The sequence below is a fragment of the Chenopodium album genome, chromosome 21, assembly GCF_948465745.1.
Source record: "Chenopodium album chromosome 21, dcCheAlbu1.1, whole genome shotgun sequence".
In the NCBI taxonomy this organism is placed as follows: Eukaryota; Viridiplantae; Streptophyta; class Magnoliopsida; order Caryophyllales; family Amaranthaceae; genus Chenopodium; species Chenopodium album.
The window spans coordinates 5,723,990-5,745,775 of NC_137854.1; the positions used below are offsets into that span (position 1 = coordinate 5,723,990).

General features: G+C 33.5%; 4 protein-coding genes across 7 annotated transcripts; 2 read left to right on the top strand and 2 right to left on the bottom strand.

Moving 5' to 3' along the window:
* Window positions 1-16: 16 nt before the first annotated feature.
* Window positions 17-3,838, bottom strand: LOC145600203 (plastoglobule-localized metallopeptidase 48, chloroplastic-like). 2 transcript variants are annotated; one of them, XM_081656105.1, is made up of 9 exons: window positions 3,470-3,838; window positions 3,266-3,323; window positions 2,984-3,051; window positions 2,389-2,568; window positions 2,115-2,211; window positions 1,411-1,520; window positions 1,118-1,251; window positions 824-1,022; window positions 17-444 (listed from the first exon to the last, which is right to left on the bottom strand). In XM_081656105.1, the coding sequence occupies exons 1-8, from the start codon at window positions 3,692-3,694 to the stop codon at window positions 887-889; spliced, it is 1,008 nt and encodes a 335-aa protein (XP_081512231.1). In that variant the 5' UTR covers window positions 3,695-3,838; the 3' UTR covers window positions 17-444; window positions 824-886. The 2 variants fall into 2 exon arrangements, with proteins under 2 accessions (XP_081512231.1, XP_081512232.1); XM_081656106.1 differs by having other exon boundaries at window positions 17-447.
* A 1,840-nt stretch (window positions 3,839-5,678) lies between these two features.
* On the top strand, window positions 5,679-12,821 carry LOC145600202 (B3 domain-containing protein Os01g0234100-like). Of its 2 annotated transcripts, XM_081656103.1 has the most exons (10): window positions 5,679-5,993; window positions 6,158-6,238; window positions 7,900-7,934; window positions 9,836-9,922; window positions 10,082-10,144; window positions 10,231-10,314; window positions 10,403-10,553; window positions 10,666-10,872; window positions 11,593-11,683; window positions 11,762-12,821. In XM_081656103.1, the coding sequence occupies exons 1-10, from the start codon at window positions 5,973-5,975 to the stop codon at window positions 12,460-12,462; spliced, it is 1,521 nt and encodes a 506-aa protein (XP_081512229.1). In that variant the 5' UTR covers window positions 5,679-5,972; the 3' UTR covers window positions 12,463-12,821. The 2 variants fall into 2 exon arrangements, with proteins under 2 accessions (XP_081512229.1, XP_081512230.1); XM_081656104.1 differs by lacking the exons at window positions 5,679-5,993; window positions 6,158-6,238; window positions 7,900-7,934 and adding an exon at window positions 8,562-9,694.
* Window positions 12,822-13,383: 562 nt separating this feature from the next.
* On the top strand, window positions 13,384-16,276 carry LOC145602219 (transcription and mRNA export factor ENY2-like). The gene is made up of 5 exons (XM_081658390.1): window positions 13,384-13,619; window positions 13,738-13,825; window positions 14,038-14,132; window positions 14,455-14,531; window positions 15,843-16,276. Coding segments are annotated over exons 1-5 (336 nt in total). The 5' UTR covers window positions 13,384-13,617; the 3' UTR covers window positions 15,917-16,276.
* An 819-nt stretch (window positions 16,277-17,095) lies between these two features.
* Window positions 17,096-20,740, bottom strand: LOC145601874 (B2 protein-like). 2 transcript variants are annotated; one of them, XM_081657959.1, is made up of 6 exons: window positions 20,592-20,740; window positions 18,735-19,290; window positions 18,444-18,544; window positions 18,178-18,261; window positions 17,962-18,072; window positions 17,096-17,516 (listed from the first exon to the last, which is right to left on the bottom strand). In XM_081657959.1, the coding sequence occupies exons 2-6, from the start codon at window positions 19,279-19,281 to the stop codon at window positions 17,475-17,477; spliced, it is 885 nt and encodes a 294-aa protein (XP_081514085.1). In that variant the 5' UTR covers window positions 19,282-19,290; window positions 20,592-20,740; the 3' UTR covers window positions 17,096-17,474. The 2 variants fall into 2 exon arrangements, with proteins under 2 accessions (XP_081514085.1, XP_081514084.1); XM_081657958.1 differs by having other exon boundaries at window positions 20,488-20,639.
* Window positions 20,741-21,786: the final 1,046 nt, after the last annotated feature.

A 21,786-nucleotide genomic window follows, 5' to 3' on the forward strand; every position in this document is an offset into this window, starting at 1 on the left:
TTCAGATACATGAATATATTTTCCCGGTAAGTAAGCATTGAGATCATATTTTCCAGGCATTCAACCCCAATAAAAATATACAGACATGGTTGTGTAATTCAACTATTTTACATAGTAATATAATTACATGGATTTTTTAATTCAATAATCAAAACTGATCTGTGTGTGTTGTCTGAATATACAGTAAATATGGACCTATTATACAAATGTGCCCTTAGCACCATGTATTTACCTATATGGCGGAGTCAAGAGACTACATCAATATTCCACCTTTACAGCATACAAGGTGCTTACCTATAAGAATCCTTTAGTGGCAACAATAACATGTACATAGCACCATGTAGTAGTGTAGTGTATCAGACTGAGACATGCAGCAGCTGTGCATTGCAATATGAATCTTTAATCTTTAATCTTCGGGAACTCACCAATTTCTTTGGTTCATACCTGCTGAGACATGATATTAGCACATCTTTATGGGCATGGTCACAAGTGCACATGTAATATGCCTAAGTCTGAATACTTTGCATGGCAGAATCTACCATTCTAATTCACTTTTTTTTTCACAAGGAGAAAATCCGATTACACTTACGGGGGATTTAACTTAAGTTGCATATGATTTGTATACTTTCTACATCTTATCCAATTGTTTCAGACGATTTTTCTCCCTTACATAAGAAGTTAATAGGGTTCCATGATCAACTAACATGTACCAATCTACTTCACTGAGAACTCTTAGACAGTGAATGTCATTTTGACTCTTTAGAAAATTACTTTTCCGAAAAGATTAAAAAAAAAAAAAAACAAAGGATACCAAGTTACTAACCATGTTAAAGAAACTAGTAGAAACTGATTACTGAATATTTGTGCATTTGTCCCGCCCAAAACTCTAAGCCTTATGCAAGGTGTTCATCGGCATTGCCTGTTTCATAAGAGAATTATATTCTCGACTTCTTGACCACTCATCAATCTCACGAGCACGTAGCACTGGAAGAGGGTGTGACAATTGCCTTGTTTGAGCATTACTGTAAGGACATAAAGGGATTGTTAGTCATTTTGGAATCCTAACTAAAAAAGTAGGTGACTGTACACGGCTTATTATACTAAGCCAGTACCTTACCTTATATACCACCCCATTGGACTTGAAGAAGCTTTATCATAAGAGCGAGCTTGCTCCAAAAATGCATCTACATTTAGTTGATCCACCAAGGAAGGGCAGCCCCCAGACAACTTCATCAGGACGGATACGACAATCTCTTGTAATACCACCAAGTATATTAAAGAGATCCAACAGAAGGCGAGAAAAGAATGCAGATTAGCTTGGTAATATATAACAATCACTAATATTGGGAAACCAAGAAAATAAAGAAATGGAGGATGAAAAAAATACTCGTATAACTCACATCAGCATACCTTGGGATCTTGAGCAACAAGAAGGGCTGCACGATCACAGGTCAGCTCTGCTGCTCGGAGCCAGCGGGTCAACTGTTCCTCTATGCTACTAGCAATAAATCCACCAACCCCTACAGATGGAAAGAGGTTTATTCTTGCATTATGGTAGCAAGTTTCACACTGAAACCTTAGCATTTTCTAGAGTTCTGCAAACCAAGTTTTCTCTAGTGGTATAAGTTTGAAATTAACCTTAACTGCTGCTTTTTTGCCATTTGTAGCGCAACCAAGTTCATTTTATAGTAAAACAACTACAGTTCTATGCAAAAATGATAGATATCAGATGCTATTTACTTTATAATCTAAAGTCCTGGCAGCAAGCTAAAATTAATCAAAAGTGATTATTCACGCAAAACAATGAGAACCTTATCTCTAGGATTCTTACAAGTCATTTGCCTTTACAGGCTGCCAGGATTCTTACAAGTCCATTGTCCAACCATTCTAAGACACTGGAAAATGTTACTACCCCAACTAATAGTGACAACCAAACCACATGAGAACAAAAAGTTCATGAAAAATTGTACATGTAAATGTAAGATTCTGACTGTCTCAAACAAGCCATCCTACAATGATATCAATCTTAATTATCTAAAAAACTAGTATGTAATTTATCTTTAGTATACCTATGCATCCACAGCAACTCTAGTAGAAATGTATATAAAGCTTACCGGGTATGACGTATGCTCCAAGAGAGAGGATATTTGCATATGTCAGCCACAGTCCATGGTCACATTTCAGATGACCCAACTCATGGGCCATGACAGCCTATTGACATTTACAATAAAAAAAATAAAATACAATAAAATAAAAATAAGTCAGGAAAGATAGTTGCAAAATTCATCTAAAAGATGGCTCAATGATCGATAAAAACTGAATACATTTACAGATATATGGAGAGAAATGATGCAGGAAAAGCAAGGAAAAAGAAGACAAAATCAATACCTGCAACTCTTTTCGCGATAAAAGTTCAATAAGACTTGTGTGGACAACTACAAACGGCCTTTTACCGCTGATGGCTAAGGTATATGCATTCGGTGTAGGACTCTGGCGAACATACAAATCAGGAGGCTCAACATTCAATACTTCAGCAGCCTCAAGCATCAACTGGTGCAGTTCAGGAAGCTGAAACGCAAGCATCGCAAGTCAGAGTCTAAATTAAGCTAAATCCACATTGTCAGAGGCAACACAGGCAATCTGGTTTAAGCACTTCGCTTTTGCCAGGTTTCAAAAATTTGACCGTGTCTTGACACCTTAACACATGGCCGTATCCAAGCACTCAACTAAGCGTAACATAGTTGTTTAGCTTTGAGAAATAATCAAACATTGTCATTGGTGCTGAACTTTCACAATGCATATCAACTAAAACAGATTTTACATCCTATGATCACATACAAAGGTACTAAACATGTGACTCGCGTCAAATGAACAAGAATGTATTATGAATGCAGGCAAGTGTAAAATATAGTCTTACAAACAATGATAAAATTCAGAATATGGACAGAATTTGACTCCAATTTCTCTAAGTTATTAATATTACCTGGTTTTTGGAAACAAGCAATGAAGTACCTATATTCTCAAGAAACATAACCTGCTCCGCAATTGATCCTGGCATTATAAAGACAAACATATCATCACCTTATCCCAACAACGGAGTCCGAATTATGAAGTTTAAAATGACAATAAACATTACATGAGTATGCTATGGCAAGATAAATTTCTACCAGAATTTCAAGTCAAATAAACACAATCAGTACTAATTTCATAATGAGTAGTCAAAATAATTAAATTGATTGACCAAAATTAGTACAAAAAAGTATACCTAATAAAGCTTTGCCAATTGCATCCAATCCAGGAATTGCTCTCAAAATCACAGTGTTCTAATTTCACAATCAACCAAACAAATAAATTAAAAAATTTAATCAATATATATATATATATATATATATATATATATATATATATATATATATATATATATATATATATATATAATTGAAGCTAAAAAATAGAGATAGAAAGGTACTCGTTGATCAAGAGGATGTCTGAAATCATCGGCATTAAGATTGCGAAAAACAAGATTCGAAGAAGAAGTAGCAGCAGATGCAGAAACAAAAACATGAACCCTAGGGTTTCCAATAATTGGCGGGAATCGAAAATTGGAGAAATTAGGGGTTGATTTGGGGGGAAAACGACGGATTGAAGAGTAAGAAGAGATTGATAATGAGGAGAGAGAAAAAGAAACCGCCATTTTTAGTATTTTTTTGCAGAAATTGAAAGAACTGAGTTTTGTAGACGAGTTAACTCAGTTCTTCCCCCATGAATGAGTGTGAGAGAATTGAACAGATTTATGGTTATGGTTTACCGCCACTTCGTTTTCTGTTTAGACTTATTAGAGGGCTAATTAGTTTTGTAATTACTCCGTATTTGTTTTGTAAATATTTGGTTTTTGGCTCGGGTGATACCCGGGTCACTGTATAATATATTGAAAATGAGCTTTTATACATACGTAGTATTATTATTACGTAGTATTATTATTTGTGATGACGTATAAGTATAGATGAAATTAGTTATATATACTCGTATAATTTAAAATACATTTTCAATCAGATCATTATTGAACATCAATAGGAGTACATATTTTGGGATACATACCTAAGAAAATATTGTTTTAGGTTTTAAAGTGTGATTAAATATATAAATGGATATAATTTGTAAACTGAAGTTCCGGCAATTACATATGAGGGTGTGTTTTATTCATCTGATTTTCACTTATTTGCACTTATTTTATTTTATCAACGTATAAAAAACTTATTTTTTTATTGTAATTTGAAATTTTGAATATTGATAACCTTTATCATACCCTATGTATTTCGATGAACTTATGAGAGCTGAAATAAATAAAGATAACAATACGATGCCTAAATATATGTTCTAGAATATTTTTTTTTTTGTTTGTTATAAAGGTCACTTGGAGATTGGACTAATCACCTAATTCATCATGCATATGGTGGTTCTTGATGCAAAGTTGCAAACAAATGACACCTTATACCTTTGGGAATTGCCATTACCAAGTCATTCAAACTAAGTGAAGGAGGATTGGGTTAAAAAGGCAATGTATTGGATAAATTCAATACCAACTTCGTAAAAGGTAATATATTGGATAAATCAGGTAAAACAGCAACGATAACACTTGACCATAGAAAACAAAAACGTCATTGTGTTTATTCATAAACTAAATTCAATATAGGAAATAAAAACGTAATTCAACCCAACTTTAATAATTGGAATTATCGCCTCTACTAACTTTTTTCACAAACGCATCCCCACTTTTTTTCACTTAATTGCACCCAACCCTAATAATTGGAATCATTGTGCATCTAGGCGCATATCACCTATATGTTTAGCATGCATATAGGAGGGCAGTATGGGGTTTTTATTATATTTTTTCATTTGATATTTTTCTACAGAGGTACATTTTTGTGTATTATAATGTACCATTAAGGTATAAATTGCATTAATAGTACTTTTTCTGTACTATTATACATGTGGTGGTACTTTTTGTTATTTTATGTCGTTGATTATTTTCTCCTAAAATACCTACCACCTATCACTTATTAGGGTGGTACATTTTGTCATCCTATATATTTCTAAAACAAATAGGTGTTATGAATTATTGGCTCCACTGACTTTTTCCACAAACAAGTCCCCATTTTATTCTTATCTTATGTGATATAGGTCTCTCTAGTCTGTATAAATTGCCTAGGGATTTAAGAAACACTAGAGTGTACCCGTGCTCATGCACGGGATATATGTAATATATATATATATTATGAGAAAAAAAAAATAGTAGAAGTGATAGTTATTAAAGGGTGGTGGTTAATTACCTGTGCTCATGCACGGGATATATGTAATATATATATATTATGAGAAAAAAAAATAGTAAAAGTGATAGTTATTAAAGGGTGGTGGTTAATTTTTTTTTAATTTTTTTTTTTTTAATAGAGAGCTAGATTTTAATTGAGTGATATGGGTAGTTATGAGTAATAATGGTGGTTATTGGTTTTTTTTTTTCAAAAAAAATAAAATAAAAAATAGGATGGCTAGAATTTGAGGATTGATAGTTTGGAGTGTTGTGGTTGAAAGTTGGGAAAATGACTCTACAATTATAATATAGATTTCAAACAAAAAATTACAGTATAAAAAAATTAAAAATAATAATAAAAAAAAAAATAAAAAAAAAAACAAAACAAAACAAAACCTTCATCTTCTTCTCCAAAATGGTAAAAAAAAATTCAGAGTCAATCACATCACAGAAATGACATAAACTCAGTGCTTGAATTCAAATTCATGAACGGTTATTTTCCTCTTATAGAGATTATTACCCTTCACAATTTTTCCCTCCTTTTATAGATCCCTCTATTTCTCTCTCTTCAATTTCCACTGTTCTTATATATACCTTCAGTACTTAAAAAAAAAAAAAAAAAAAAAAAGAAGAAAAAAAAAAGAGAGTAGCGAAGATCAAAAAAATGGGTGCTGATAATTCTTCTGTAAGTTCATTTATTACCCACCATGAATTTTTAAATTTTTCTCTCTCCTCTATTTCTGGGTTAAAGATTATTCAACTACAGTATTATTTTTTTCCCCTTTATTTGTTTGGATAAATTCAACTAGCAATATCTGTTTTACTTAATTTTATTTTATTTTTTAGCAGAAAAAAGCAAAGACGGAGTTGAAGGCTGCCTTAGTGGCGAAAAGACTTGCTATGCTTGAAGATGATCAACTTACTCCCCCGGTAAGTTTATGCGTCTCCGTATTAAAAAACTCGAGGGTTTGTTCCATTCATCTGATTTTTTTACTAGTCTCGTAGTCCGTAATCATTTATACCAATTAAACAGTGTTGTTGGTCACATATTATTAATTTTACCCGATTAAACTTATGTTTATGGACTGAAAAGATATATTCTGAACATGAAATTTGTATGTTTAGGAATAATTTTTTTGAAGATGAAGCGTTTTCTTAAATTTTTACACTAGAATTGAACTTTTTCGTAATTTTAATTAATTTGTACTCCGTATCTAATTACTAATTTGATTATCAGAATGAATTTAATCAAAATTAAAATATACACTCGTCAACTTCCCACTAATGCTATGCTACGCTACTAATCCTTACTTCCTTAGCGGTGAGGGGGAGTAGAGGATAGTGGGCCACATTTCCGCATTAAAATCGGAGTAAAGAACTACTGTATTAGAATTTAGAACTAGATTTTTTTTTTTTTTTTAAATGACAATCAATGAATTAGAAATCTACTGTAGAATGTTATTGTGAGTACCCCTTTGGCCCTTTAGAATTTGTTATATAGACCATGAGCAAAATTTAATGAGTAAAACCCGGGTGTACTGTAAACACATGTGTATCATGTGTATAGAACAGGCTGCGCGGCCTTTTGTCTGTAAATTTAATTTTTAAATAATACTCAATTGATTGTTGGTTCAACTGGAGTATATACAAGTATTTAATAAATGTTACTATAAACTCGTAAATCGTAATTGGTTGTTGATCACAATGTTCACTTTTATAATTTTTTTATATAACTTTGTTAATTCAAAGTGATGCATAGTAAAGAAATCAAGGGATAGCAATGTTAGATTTTTTTTTTTTGGTTGAAAGGTGTGCACGTTTATGTCTAAGAGAATTTGAAGAGTTGTAATAATAATTGTGAAAATGGAGCCTCTATTATTAATTTATTACTCCCTCCGTCCCTAAATTACATTCTTGTTTGGAAATTTACACGGGAATTAAGGAGGGAAGAATAAGACAAATAACAATAATTAGATAATGCAATGAGAAGTACAAAGATAGATTAGTTATTACTCATGACATGTCATCAATCCTTTGCAAAAAAAAAAGGACCAATCACATGCTCCTAATTGAAAATTTTTAACCAATCATATTCATTGTAATTTGGCACAAAGATTATGAGTGAGATTAGGTAGGGATGAGTGAGAAAGCATTAAATGTAAAACAGAAAAAGAGAGTTGATTTACTAAAAAATACTTACCAAAAATAGAAAGGAGGAATGTAATTTTGGAATACCAAAAATAGAAAGGAGGAATGTAATTTAGGGACGGAGGGAGTATGTTGAAATTAACCATAGGAATTCGTTCTACTATATAGTGTTAAACTAGTTAGGATGCAACCGTGCTAATGTACAAGATACATCACGTGCTCGTAAAAGGAAATGATGTGAGACAACTTGAAAGTTATGTATTTTTTTTTTATAAGACACAATGCATGTTTTTTATTTTTATTATTATTATTTAATTTTTTAAAAAGATGTTAGGTAGAATTGTAGAATTGCAAAGATTGAACTATTAAGGGGTTTGAATGTATATAAATGTTAACTCTTACTGTATTAAATTTTACTCTGTACATTTTTTTTCGGTTTGCAGGTATTATCTATAGTGAATCCACTACCATGTGAAAGGTAATATATAAAAGGCAAAAGCTTTTTTTTTTTTTTTTTTTTTTTTTTTTGAAGAGCCTTATAAAAGGCAAAAGCTTGCGAACGCCCTAATTAATTTATTTTTTTCTCATGATTTCACTTAATTGCATTTAAAACACTTTGGGTAGCGGAAACATTATTATTTGTGCATTTATATTAAGTAGTGGAATTTTAAAATAAATTAGAAAACTTATGTCTTACTCCCTCCGTGCCAAAAAGAACGACCCATTTGGCCAAAACTTTGTCCCAAAAAGAATGACCCATTTGCATTAAAGCACCCACCAATTTGCTACAATATTGGTGCAAAATTAGCTTCCCCATATAAAAATTTGATTTTCCATGTTATTTTATTACTTTCTCTCTCTATTTTTTTACAAACCCCATGTAAATTTATCTTTCCAATATACTTTTACTTCTTTTTACTTAACTTCCTTAATACCCGCGTAATCAATCCAAATGGGTCGTTCTTTTTGGGACGGAGGGAGTACAAAATATGCTATTAATCGGAATATTTCGATGAACTTTTTGAAACTTCCCAATCAGGGATATAGACAAACAAAAGAAAGTGAAGGGAGAATTTTTTTTTTGGCTAACATCAAATTAAATTGAAAACCCTATAATAAAGAGTCATAGGTAATGGTGAATTTAAATTTCATAGTTTTTAAGATGGTATAATGTATAACTATTATACTTTTTCGACCTCCTTTTACTTTCAACATTAGGATTTTGGCACTATTCCTACTCTTTCTTATTATGTTATATTGTGATTTATACAGATGAAAAAATATAGTTATGTGAAATCTTGTAAGATTCGTCTTAGTTTGTGCGGTTAAAGTTATTTTTATAACTTTTATCAAAATGTATTGGCAAGTGTGAAACACTTTGTATTACAAGTAAAATTGAGAGGAGGAAGTATAAATAATGCTTTATAGCTTTATAGGCACTTGTTAAAATGTTATCTAATTGCATTTGCAAAGTTTCATGTTTATGAAGTTTAAGGCCAATTACTTTTTAACATTCTTAGATGACATGTTTAAATTCTACAATGCTAACTAAGTCATATATGATTGTTAAATTTCGAAACAATATGAAATGGGCCTAGGCAACCCAAACAAGGAGAAGGAGAGTTAGGCCCACAAACAAGGCTTTGGAGCTTCCATACTAAAACCAATTGGCAATAGTAGGAGGCACTCCTCTACCTTATAAAGTGGAACCACCTCTCCTCTTTCTCCAATGTGGGACACTCATAAGTGGGCTACAATGGGATTCAACACTCCCCCTCACTTATGAGTGTCCTTAGAACTTTAGAGCTAACTGGATAAGGCCGGATCAATAATCCTCTTAGGGGCTGGACATCCTGTCGAGGTAAATCCTTATCCAGTAGCGATTAAATACCCAGTTTAGAAGAGACCCGCAACCCGGGCTCTGATACCATGTTAAATTTCGAAACAATATGAAATGGGCCTAGGCAACCCAAACAAGGAGAAGGAGAGTTAGGCCCACAAACAAGGCTTTGGAGCTTCCATACTAAAACCAATTGGCAATAGTAGGAGGTACTCCTCTACCTTATAAAGTGGAACCACCTCTCCTCTTTCTCCAATGTGGGACACTCATAAGTGGGCTACAATGGGATTCAACAATGATTGCTGAAGCCCCATGCCGTTAATGACGATTAACAACGATACACTCTCTGAAGACAATGTAGTATTGAAGTCTTCGAAAAATCGAACAAAATTTGGAAGGTTAGCTGATGTTTACTTAGTAATAGCTACATTATATCACTTTTCTAGTGGGTGTAACAAAATTAAATTGTATGCTTGTTTGGATATTGGTCATGTTTATTGATATGTGTGATCTTTTGCTTGACTTATATTTCCCGGAAGGCACAAGCAAGCGAGGATTGTAAGTGATGATGAATCCTCTGAAGATGAAGAGCTCATAACTTCTACTCCACCGCAAAAGAAAGGAAGGTGAAGCTCTTCATGTAAAACCAACTTTTATATGCATACTTGGCAAATTTGAACTGAAAAAATTTGGTGACTGTAGAGATGGTATGCTCAATTAGCCCATCGATTTTATTTGTATATTTTTTCCCTGATAAATTTGCGGCAACATGGATGTTACTGAAGTACTAAGCGGAAGAGAATCAAAAGCATTGTGAAGGCTATTGGTAATCCAAGAACGCCAAAATTGTAAGTTTATGAACTAATTTTCTAGCTTTTTTGTATGCTAAAGTATATATGCATATTAATGATGCTGCAATATGGCGTTACTGAAGAAGTAAGAAGAAGAGGATCAAAAGCAATGATTTATCTATCGATGAGAATGTCAAGGCTATTGACCATTCAAGAGCAAAAAAGAGGTAAGTTTATGTATCTATCTTTGTTATGCCTTGTATGGCCTATAATGTCTAGATATGTATGCAAATTAATGATTCTGCATATGGACAGTCGAAAAATGGACTTAAGTTTTCCTCTATCAATGGATGACAAGTCCTCTTCCATGAAGCGAGCAGAAGAGGTCCAAGCAAATCTGTCAGCTGAATCTCCTAGCTTTCTCAAAACAATGTTGAAATCACATGTTTCTGGGGGGTTTTGGTTGGTAAGCCAGCAAAATTTGTAATACATGTTAAAAGCTCACAGATTTGTGGCATGATTTGGAGTTAGGTATTAATGTGTATGCATCTGATGTTACTTGGCTTTTTGATGGATAGGGTCTGCCGAGGAAATTCTGTGATGAGCATCTGCCAATTCGTGACTGTACTGTAGTGTTGGTGGATGAAGCTGGAAAGGGATTCGACACTGTTTATCTAGCTGGGAAAGCAGGTCTTAGTGGTGGATGGAGGGGATTTTCTATCTATCATGAATTGCTTGAGGGCGATGTGTTGGTCTTTCATCTGATTGAACGTACAAAATTTAAGGCAAGTTTGTAACACTTTTACTCACTAAATAGTACAGAAATACTTGAGCATTGACGAGAAAATGCAGGTTTACCTCCTACATGTGCATGTCACTCTCAGCCTCTTACTAATTTTTTTTATCAAAATTTCCTAAATTTACACCAAGGCAGCAGAAATCCCAAAGTTTGTGAGAGTGACGTGCATATCTAGGATATTAACTGGGAATCCACTGAGTCTTCGCTGATAATTATAGTTCATGCTAGAACATACTCTATCTTGTGTCTTACAAGGTTATGACATGAAATCACATGAGCAACTATAAAAATGAACTAAACACAAACAAGAGACTGGTTTGATGGTAATTAGAATCCTGAAGTCCATGCCCTTCGTAGTTTTGTTGTACTACTAAGTACGGATTCTGGGTTTTCTTTAGGCTTTATGCCTTCCCTTGACTGGTCTAGCTATGCCCAACAGACTGTTAATTCTCTGGTTACACATAAGTAGTTACACATCTTAGGAATTTGCAAATTTCAATATCACACTTATATCGGGGAAACTGGGTAAGCATTCCCTTGTGTCTTTTGCCAACCAAAAAAAAATTATGATAACCAAACAATCACTAAGCCTTTTCTATGTTCCTTGTCTACTATGCATACATTGCAAAGCCAGGTTCCTTCCCATTTCCATATGCAAAATTTTGCTACGTTACATATCATCACATGCATTGCAATGCTTCTACAGATTTATATAATAAGAGAACAGAGTTTTGGTGAAGTCGATGGTGCTTTAGGGCTCCTAACCTTGGATTCGAGGGTAGGAGAGCAGAAATCAGGTAAATAGCTTATGATCATTTCTGTATCAAAATTATAAAATATACAGAGACTAATTCATCACAACCATTTAAATGCAGAAGACCATACTGAAATGGTACAAACTGAAGACAACTACACTGCAGTGGACCACCTGTCCCTAAGCAGCAGTGACGTTGATTTGGGCTCTGAAGTGCTTGATGGGATCCACTTATCAGATTCTTCCATCAAGTTTGAAGGAGTGAGCGACCTCAAGAACTTTAACATCATTGTCGATGGCCTCATATTAGACTCCAAATTCAATGACAGTACACGGAAGAAGTACTATGAGCTCTGCTGCAACCAAAGATCTTTTCTGCATGAGCACTTTCAGAAGGGACTGAACTGCCATTTGGTGGTTGGGATTATTTCAGAGACTGTTAACATTGCAGATGCCATCAGATCCTATGAGGAAGCTCCTACAGCTCATGAAGATCTTCAGACAGTTCAGAGTTGGGAGAAAACATTGAGGGGGTTCGAATTGCTAGGCATGAAAGTTGAGTTCTTGCTTGCTTCGATTAACAAACTTCTTGGCCATTCTGTGGAATCTGAAGCAGTTGATGTATCAAGCATGTTGAAAGAACGTATAATTAAGCGCGCTTTAGCTGGGGAGAGGATGAAGGCGCTTGAGAATAAACTCGCACAGCTTAAAGATTCCATGGAGAAGATAAATTTTGAAATGGACATGGAGATGGAGATAGCAATGGCAAGTTCATGGAAAAAGGAATCCAAGGTTGAGGAAATTCCTGCTGCTATGTGGTGATTAACACTAGGAGAATCAGTTGATTAAGCAGTTTTTTGTCCCGAAAGTTTACCTTTTTCTGCTGTTTTTGTATAGTTAAAAAATGGCTGATCATATCTGTATAGCATAGCATACCAACATATGGTGATATGTTGGTATGATAATTTTTTGACAGTAGTCAGTATCTCCTCTTTTGTGAAATTGTGAGCATGGAATTATGGATCATCTAGAGCACAATTAAAAGAGGAACAAGAAAGAATACATGTAGGTCTATAGGATAACTTTTCCTCCATCCTATTGTCTTGCTAACGAGCTTAGTTAGTGTCTTTTTGGATCAAATTTTGTTTATATCATTGCCCTTTATCAGTTTGTAACGGTGTTAATTCATGACTAAGTACCTTTAAAGGATGAAAATTGTTTTCAATCAAACTCCTATAAAGGAGAATCACTCCTCTCCCTCCATCTTTCTCATTTGATTGAATTTTGTATATTGTGTTACATTATGATCCAATTTTTTGATTGAAGTTAGAGTTGTGAAAGGATCAAAATTGCATGATTATTAGAAGGTACGAGTTCAAGATATGCTCCATATTATTCGTTGTATTCTATTATAATTCAATGACATATCTCACATATCTAGATTATATTATTTGAGGATCTAATAATATAATTCCAAATATAACAAGTCGAAAAATACATTAAATAAAATTATATGAGGGTAAAATCAAGATAATGTGTGTATACAATAGGACATGTGTTTATCACGCACACTCGTCATATAATCCGAATTTTAACTCCCTTTCACCAAAAAAAAAAAAAAAAGAAAAAAAAAAGAGAAAAAAGGATTCTTTAGTCTTAAGTACCGTACATAATATTCCACACATAATTTCAAAAAAAAACTAAAAAAATAAAATAAAATAAATCTCATATCAATTTTTTATTCAAAGCTCAGAAATTGAAATATCAGCCCTAACAAAGGCGGCATACCAAACACTTATTCCAATTTCCTTCATCACCTTGTCTTCTTCTTCATCTATCTATATATATGTATAATCTTCAAATTTAGTTTCAAAGTCTTTCAAAAAAAAAATTTAGTTTCAAATTTACTGAAAAAAAAAATCAAGAAAATTTACTGGAGCTAACAAAACAAACAAATCCCATTTCTTCAACTAACTAATGTAATCTTTGTTCAATTTTCTCTCTCATCTTTCACCTTTTTCTCCTTGTATTTCACTGTAATAATTCCTTTTTATTTATTGTTTCTGGGTTTTAATTTTTTTTTTTCAAATTAATTAGGAGGCATTCAGTGAGTCGTCCACCAACACCAGATGCAGGGGATGAACAAGAAAAAGAACTTACCCTTTCAGAAAAAATCAATATTAAGGTCTATTTCTTTAGCCCCACTAATCTGTTTCTGGAAAAATTTGTCTTATTTTGCTGATTATTTGTTGGCAGATCGTTAAATTTGTGGGGTTTTTTAATCAATCATTGTTTGAGACTTTGAGCACCCTAAAATTCTGAATTTTGATTTTGTTGATTGTAATTTTTTAATTTTGCTGTTTATTGAAATGGGTTTTTGGTTAATTGACTTTACAGTTGATTGAGAGTGGAGAAAAGGAGAGATTGATGGATTTGTTGAGGGAAAGGTTAATTGAGTGTGGATGGAAGGATGAGATGAAATCGATCTGCAGGTTTGAACCCTCTATAGTATAGATGTTCATATCCTCTACTCCCGTTGTCGGATTAATAGTCACGTTGATAGTGTAATTTGAACGCGCAACATGAAAACTAAATTTTGGACAAAGGGAATACTTTATTTCATGTCAATATTGTAGTTTTTTTTGTAACAAGTTATGTGTAATTTCCAAAATTGAAGTTGAGAAATAGAAATTTAATTTATTCTTATCTTGATCAAGGTTGATCTTTATAGTACAGTTTGAAGCTTTTGATTCAAATGCCTTGTAATCTTGCAATTTGTCATGCTTGAATTTATAAGATTTGCTCCATTTTCAGGGCATTTATTAAGAAGAAAGGGAGGAATAATGTAACAGTGGATGATCTAGTACATTTAATCACTCCAAAAGGAAGAGGTATTGATGATTATCTCACTCATATATCTTGTTTCAGGTGTTGCTTACTTGCTTCTCTTGTTGTGTTTTCTTATGTCAAAGCTAAATCTTGTTATGTAACGCTACTAAATAAACTCTGTACTAGTGAGTGGAAGAATTTTAGCTGACAGCATGTTGTAGAAAGGTTTGAATTGGTGAATGATTAGGATGGCTGTCTTGTGGGTTGTGAGGCATGTGGTGTTTTAGCTCTAATGTGTTCATGGGTTTTTAGCTACTAATTATATGTAGAGCCATAGAGGATTACTAGCTTTCGCATTTTTGCGATAGTTCTTTCTTGCACTTATTCTCTACATAGATGAACAGTTCTTACTTGCACTTATTATCTCACCCAATGCCTGCAAAGAGACTTGCAAATCGAATGGGGTAGCTGAGGGACAGAGGGAAAAGGGACGGATATGTACAGCAGCACTTTGCTAAGATAGAGGTTGTTATCAATTGACGCATAATCTAATTACAAGTAAGATGTCTTCAAATCAGAACAAGTAAGAAGCTTTTGACAATTTAAAGAATTGCATCATCTTCACACTAATCTCTCGACTCTTTTTATTTGGAGAGGTTTGGTTGGGGGGGGGGGGGGGTTGGAGAGTTGTTGGGAAATTTGGTTTTTGATAAGTAATCTACAGAGTAACTATTAAAGGAATAAGAAAACAAGGTGATTCTTTTTTTGTAAGCCCTGCTACTTGAGAAATCTTTATCGTACAAATTTGGGAGAAGATCAGAGTCATCAGACAATGAAGGAGTGCCTCCAACTCCAAGGCTGTCAGGGGGAACAATGATTTATTTATATGTTTTTTGAAAGGGAGAAATCAAAATGAGCATGTGCTATGAAGTTTATGGAACAGAAGTATAACTTAAGTAATAGTTCTGTTTTGTCACTAACTTAAACTAGAATCAGCCAAAATGATATTTAGCTGTGTATATTATGTAATGCTAGGATGTTCACCACCTGAACTTTGTTTTTGGTATTCATGAATAATTAGTCATGTGCATCATATTGGTGAATGAGTAGCAATTAGAGCCTAAATACTTGAACTGTTCTTTGGTCTTTGTGTTGCAGAACCTGTAATCATGCTGCATTGTGATTAAATATTTCTGACAATCTGATGTTTTGTGTTTTTACATCTAAGAAGTGATTGGAAATTTTAAAACAGATGGATTCTCCACCTGTAGCGATTTTATTTGCTGTAGTTCAACACCTGCATTTTTGTTTGTAGTCAGTACTCGTAGGGTTGCTAACATTTTTACTTAATGTGATGTGATCTTGTCATGCAGCATCTATTCCTGATCCCGTGAAAGCTGAGCTGTTGCAGCGAATTTGGGCTTTTCTAAATGCAGCTTCACTTTGATATGAGGGGTTGTTACCATCAGGGAAAAGAAACGGTTCGGAATATGTTGCTGGGGCCAAGTCTTAGTGAAGCAAAAGCTACAGAGTTTGGCGAGAGAGTCACTCCTGTGTGATATAATGCTTCAACCTACCTAGGTTAGTAAATGCATTGCTACCTGTCTGCTGAACCTACCTCATGTGGCCAAGTACACTCGCGGCATTTGTATCAGGGGTTAGATTTTGCAAGGGACAATCTATATGCTTGTAATTGTAGAACTTATATCTTGTGAATTAAAGAATTTGCGCTCCTTTTGCTCTCTGCCTACCAAATTTTGCAAGGGACAATCTACATGCTTGGTGTAATGAAAAAGGGCGTTTGTAAGTCTTACCAACTGCAATGGTGACCTCCATTGTCTCTGTAAAATTTGAGAACCATACTTGATGCTTGTGTTACATAAAAGTACATGGGAATTGCTCTATATAGGGAAACTATCCGTAAAAATCAAAATTTCTAATGTTCAATCAAACAATATGTTGCAGTATTTGGGAAGTGAAATCAGGGAGAAACCACTAATTCACATGGGTATTAATCATTTCAAGGGAAGATATTTCCTTGTCAACATTCTAGGATATAGCTTGATAATATTTGGATGGCACTTGGCATCTAGTTTCAAGTATTTCATGAAATTATGGAGAAACCACTCACATGAGTATAATAACTGAGCCATTTTTAACCCCATTACAATCATTTTATGTCAACCAAACAATTTGTCATGTATTCATTTCTTATGAACCTGCACTTCTAATTTGTCATGACATTTACCTAATCATCAAACATGTCGTGATCCTTCAATTGGATTAGAAAGTTACCAATCCAAAAATTGCAATTTCCAAAAGTTTTGTCAACCAATAAATCTCAAAAAATTACTTATTTTAGAGAGATCTAATTTTAGAAGTCTTATATTTTGTTTGCTACAAACAGATCCTACATTTACCTAAATGAGAACTAGACATTAGCTAATTAGCTACTAAAAAAAATTTGCTGATTTACAAAGATTTTTTTAACGCAAGTGAAAGCTAGACAATTGCTAGTTTATGTTGTTCTTGTTATTGAGAATATAACATGATATTACAAACATAACCTTCATATCAACCAAACATAGTACTTCCCAATTTGATTGGATATGTTGTTCCGAAGGAAGAAATGGAAAAGGACATCAGTCGCCCATTACAATATTCCATTTAACACACTAAATAGTAGATCAAGTATTTATAAGTCACAAAATACAGATACATGGATTTTCTCAGTCTCATTTTTCATTTTCATTGAAATTCTGCCATCAGATCATACAAGCTAGAGTCACTCCTCTGCAATAACATACAATATATGATCACGAACTCTTAAAATACATTTATTTTACTCAAACACCTTCCCTACTTTTTGATAAATAAACCCAAGCCAGAACACATCTTCCAAGCTTGCGCTTCGCGGAAAATTTGGCTCACCATATTACAGATACAACGTGAAATCTACAATATGCTGGCACAATCTACAGACAACAGTTTATGCAGAAAGCAGATTACATTCCGGCTTGCTCACAAAGGTCGAGCAGCTCCAGGGTCTGCAAAACAATGACAAATAGATATAAGGGTTAAAATAACGGGTCTTTAAACCAACCAACCACCAACGATAAACGTACTTGTTGTTTATTTCAGTGTTCAGACAACCACCACCTGGGCCACAGACATAACTTCAAAACAACTTAACAATACAGCACCCATTTCACTTGATACTGTCAAACTACCTTATTGAATTAACACTGACACATGCCTTTTACTTAAGGGGATTAAGAGAACAAGAACTATCTGACAAGGTTGATGTGCTAAGGTGTCAAGCCTTTAAAATACTTAGATTTATCACCTATCCGTAGATTTTGTACGAAAAAAGGTGATAAAGAAAATTTATTTTTGACTTGCAGAATGGCAAGAATAATTAACCACACAAAGGATTAGAAATTAAGAGCCAGTGATTTTAGGATAATGTCCCAGTGAGATAAGTAATGTTACCTCTGAGACTGTAAGTTCGAGGCGGAATTTGGGACCATCATAGTGGTGCAGGACAGGCCTAAAGGAATCTTCCTCCAGGGCTGTGCAAAGCTTTCTAATACGAATCCTCACCTGAAATTTGGAGGGAACAAGTAACCATAATGCAAATGTTAGGAAACATTATGCATTTAAAAAGAATTTGAAAGAGAAATCTAAGCATTATGATCTTCATTTTACCTGTGCAGGAAACCTTGATTCACCTTTGCATTTCTTATCCTCCCAAGCAGTAGGATCTATATTAGAGCCCCCGAAAGTAGATGCCTGTCAATTCATTGCACAATTAAGGAACTATGGTTGTTGCACAAATTACCATATCAAACTCAAAAGTAGTCTGTTAATAATTTTAATCAACTGTTATCAGGGGGAAAGAACTCGAATTCCAAAATCTAGTGGCTCATATAGGTCTAGGACAATAAGGAAATCGAGTAAGGTTTAATATAAACCTCAAATATGCCATGAAGCTGGTGAGTTGTATAGTTGTACAGAAATAGAGGTAAACCGGGAGTTATTGCGCGAACAGAGTCCCTGTATCTTGGGGGTAAACCTGAATGAAGGAACTACAATCATCAATCATTCATCACTGTAAATTGAAATCAACTGGTCATGATGAAATTTGACTGCAGGTACTCAGGTAGAGCATACTATTTCCAGCCATATCTACTTCTAGTTGACTGAAATTCCAAAATTAAATTGAAATTCTAAATTCATAAGCATGAGCTAAAAAGAAATCGTACCAAATAGCTGTCGCTTGAGATTCTCTTGCATGGTATCATTGTTACACACAAAGATGTATCCACCAAGCACCTCGTTCCTAGGAAGTGTCTCTGCAGCAGGCAAGGTCTTGAACCTTTTATCGTTTGCGCTTTCATTGTTGTTGTTATTGTTGTTGTTATTGGGCTCCTTGTTGCTGTTATTGTTGATGATAGACTTGTTAATGGGCATGTTTTCAACAATGTTAGTGTTGCTCTTCTGATAAACAGCATTCATATTGAAAGCATTGTTCCTAAAGGAGCTTTTGCTCAAATTTTCAGGCCCCTTAGAGTCCAGGCTCAGCATGTTAAAGTTGAGGCTTTCAAATTTGTTATCTTCTTGGAACCCAAATCCCCTTGGCCTCGCATCAGTCGCTCCCTTGGAAAAATCAATATTATTCACGCGCTCCCCCTTGGATCTTGTCTTCTCAGCTAACTTTGAAGCTGCCATTAGCCATTTGTGATCTTCTGACACTCTAGATTGTCCACGAAGCTCATCACCTAGTTGCCAAAAGCTGTTCAAACCGTCCATCCTGCAATCCTGTTAACACATTATCCAGCTTAGTGTTATGATTGTTTGATATGGAACTCCTCAGCGAATGAGATGGTGATAAAGAGATCTATCAAGTGAAAAACATGCCCCATCAATCAGAAATCTAGTAAAGGGAAAACCTAAATCTCAAAAGCTTAACAACTTACAGCGAATCTAAAAGCTAACAAAGAATATAGGAGAAGACTGATGAAGGGAAATTCATGTACAGATACAGCTGTATATATGTGATGAGAAAGTTATCACACTTTTCCAAGAACGTGGTTCAAATGTTCAAATAGCAAGTGAGCACCTACTAAAAGAACAAGCATTGCAAAGACTGATAGCAAATGCTCAACTAATTATACTAAAATGTTTGCTCTCTATGTCAATATACATGACTGACGAAATCAAAGTTGATTTATCACAATCTTCAAATCAAACATTCATGACCCGAAAGAACATACAAATCAACCCGATTTTAGGTTAATAGATCATACTAAAAATCAATATAATGCTGTTATCTATATAATGTTGTAACATAAGCAGGAAAAAAATCCTACCAGTATAACTTTTGTATCTACTATGACAAAAGCTTAACTAAACCTACTTCATACTTTAATGGGTGCTATTATTTTATAGATTTGAACCCAAACAATAATACATAAAGAAAAAGGTATTGTAACAATCAATATTTTCTACAATATCTCCTACTTGTATATATTATCTCCTATATATTGATTATACTCCCTTACTCCATCCGAAATTAATAATTCGAGCGGATAGTGTAATTTGAACTAGCGATGTGACAATTAAACCCGAACAAAACAAATACTGAACGTATATTAAATTAATTACTCTTCAACAAAATACCCCAACCCAGCATTACCCATTAACAATACTGTAGAACCCAGAAATTATTTCGTTCAAATTCAAACAGAAAAAAACTCATTGACCAACTAATTCAAACACACCGACAATCATATAATACCAACATCACACCAAAAATTAAACAAACCCCAGAACAAATTAAACAATCATAACATAAGAAAACATAAATTAAACCCCTATTATATAAATTAACAGAAGTTTAATCATAACAGAATATAAGCTAATTAAAATAAGCATCAAACAGAAGAAGTTAAAATTCAAAAAAAAAGAGTGAAAATGAAAGAATGATTAAATAGATCGGAAGAAAATAGAACATACCCAGAAAATGAAAAGAGCCCTAGATAATTGGGATCCCAAAAATTGAGAGGGAAAGAGGGGAGAAAAGGATGAATAGGAAGAGGAGAGAGAAGAGAAGAGAGTACCTGTGAAGCTTTATCCCTCTTTCTCCGCAGCTGAAATCGGAAGACGTGACAGAGTGTTACTAATCGAATTTTTATTACCCAAACCCCACTACTTTTACTTTTTTTTACACTTTAAAAAAAATAAAAAAATTACTTTATTAAAATTTGGTTGAATTGGTTAATGTTATTGGGCGGTATTCAAAATATGAGATCGAGTTGAATCTTATCCATATCACTGTCATTTGTGCCTTTGTTAGCATCTGAAATGATGGTGCACTCGTAAATTCGTAATTATCTGGGTCGAACCTTATCTGCATTATTGTTCTTTGAACATCTCTCTACACTTAAAACTTTGTTATAAGTATCTGATATGACCTTGTTTTTATAGATAAGATAATTTGATCTTAGTTTAACATAATAGTTGTACTATGTGGATCTAATCATATGATAGCTTATAATTGTATGTATGTGTTTGGTCTAAATTGTATGATATAGTCCAATTTTTTGATGTGATTTATTTGGTTTTTACGTAATTTGAAATAGAATTTAATTCCTACCAGGCTACCACCTAAAGTAAGAATGATGCCCACCCAAGCCTTAAATAAGACATTCTTTAATTTATTTTTCATTCATTTGAAACTTGTTAATCGTAGAACATAAGAAGTAATTGTTTATGTTTGAAATTACTTTTCTTAAATTTCCTAAATTTTCTAAATGAAAATAAGGTAAACAGGCACAATTTATAAGCTACATTTTGTGAGTAGTGCTTGAACAATGTATGTAGAATCATATTGAAGGAATTCTGATGGTTTTGTACTTTTGTGCCATGTAGTTTAATAAGATAAAATTGTGGTTGGGCTTTTGTCTAGGTCCAAAGTATAAATTCAAATGATATATGTCCAAATATGATCACACAAAATAAGCTCCAATAAGTTCAAAGTTACAAAATAAATTCCTAATGTTTACATGCATTATGCATACTATATGTCTATATGTCATTTTGGATTTACATTAAGTTTTGTTTTGTATTTTCACTTATTTCAATGCAAATAAGCTCAAACTACAACTAACACAGGTTATAATAACAAGTTCATATAAGTTAAGTTTAGATAAGTGAAAATCAAGTGAAATATTATACCATGTAGAGCATAGAATTTATAGACTTTTCTATATGGTTTAAATAAAAAATAAAGTGTAGGTGTATCTCTATTTTTAT

What these genes read in the sequence shown, in the direction of transcription:
- LOC145600202 (XM_081656103.1), top strand. Translation starts at nt 5,973, where the DNA reads ATGGGTGCTGATAATTCTTCT. An exon ending in ATGATCAACTTACTCCCCCG is followed by an intron (nt 6,239 to 7,899) that starts GTAAGTTTATGC and finishes TTCGGTTTGCAG; the next exon opens with GTATTATCTATAGTGAATCC. An exon ending in GGTAGGAGAGCAGAAATCAG is followed by an intron (nt 11,684 to 11,761) that starts GTAAATAGCTTA and finishes ATTTAAATGCAG; the next exon opens with AAGACCATACTGAAATGGTA.
- LOC145602219 (XM_081658390.1), top strand. An exon ending in CAGAAAAAATCAATATTAAG is followed by an intron (nt 13,826 to 14,037) that starts GTCTATTTCTTT and finishes TTGACTTTACAG; the next exon opens with TTGATTGAGAGTGGAGAAAA. An exon ending in AATCACTCCAAAAGGAAGAG is followed by an intron (nt 14,532 to 15,842) that starts GTATTGATGATT and finishes CTTGTCATGCAG; the next exon opens with CATCTATTCCTGATCCCGTG.
- LOC145600203 (XM_081656105.1), bottom strand. Translation starts at nt 3,694, where the DNA reads ATGGCGGTTTCTTTTTCTCTCTCCTCATTATCAATCTCTTCTTACTCT. An exon ending in GACATCCTCTTGATCAACGA is followed by an intron (nt 3,324 to 3,469) that starts GTACCTTTCTAT and finishes TTGTGAAATTAG; the next exon opens with AACACTGTGATTTTGAGAGC. An exon ending in TTGTTGCTCAAGATCCCAAG is followed by an intron (nt 1,252 to 1,410) that starts GTATGCTGATGT and finishes GTATTACAAGAG; the next exon opens with ATTGTCGTATCCGTCCTGAT.
- LOC145601874 (XM_081657959.1), bottom strand. Translation starts at nt 19,281, where the DNA reads ATGGACGGTTTGAACAGCTTTTGGCAACTAGGTGATGAGCTTCGTGGA. An exon ending in AATCAAGGTTTCCTGCACAG is followed by an intron (nt 18,073 to 18,177) that starts GTAAAATGAAGA and finishes TCCAAATTTCAG; the next exon opens with GTGAGGATTCGTATTAGAAA. An exon ending in TCGAACTTACAGTCTCAGAG is followed by an intron (nt 17,517 to 17,961) that starts GTAACATTACTT and finishes ATTGTTTTGCAG; the next exon opens with ACCCTGGAGCTGCTCGACCT.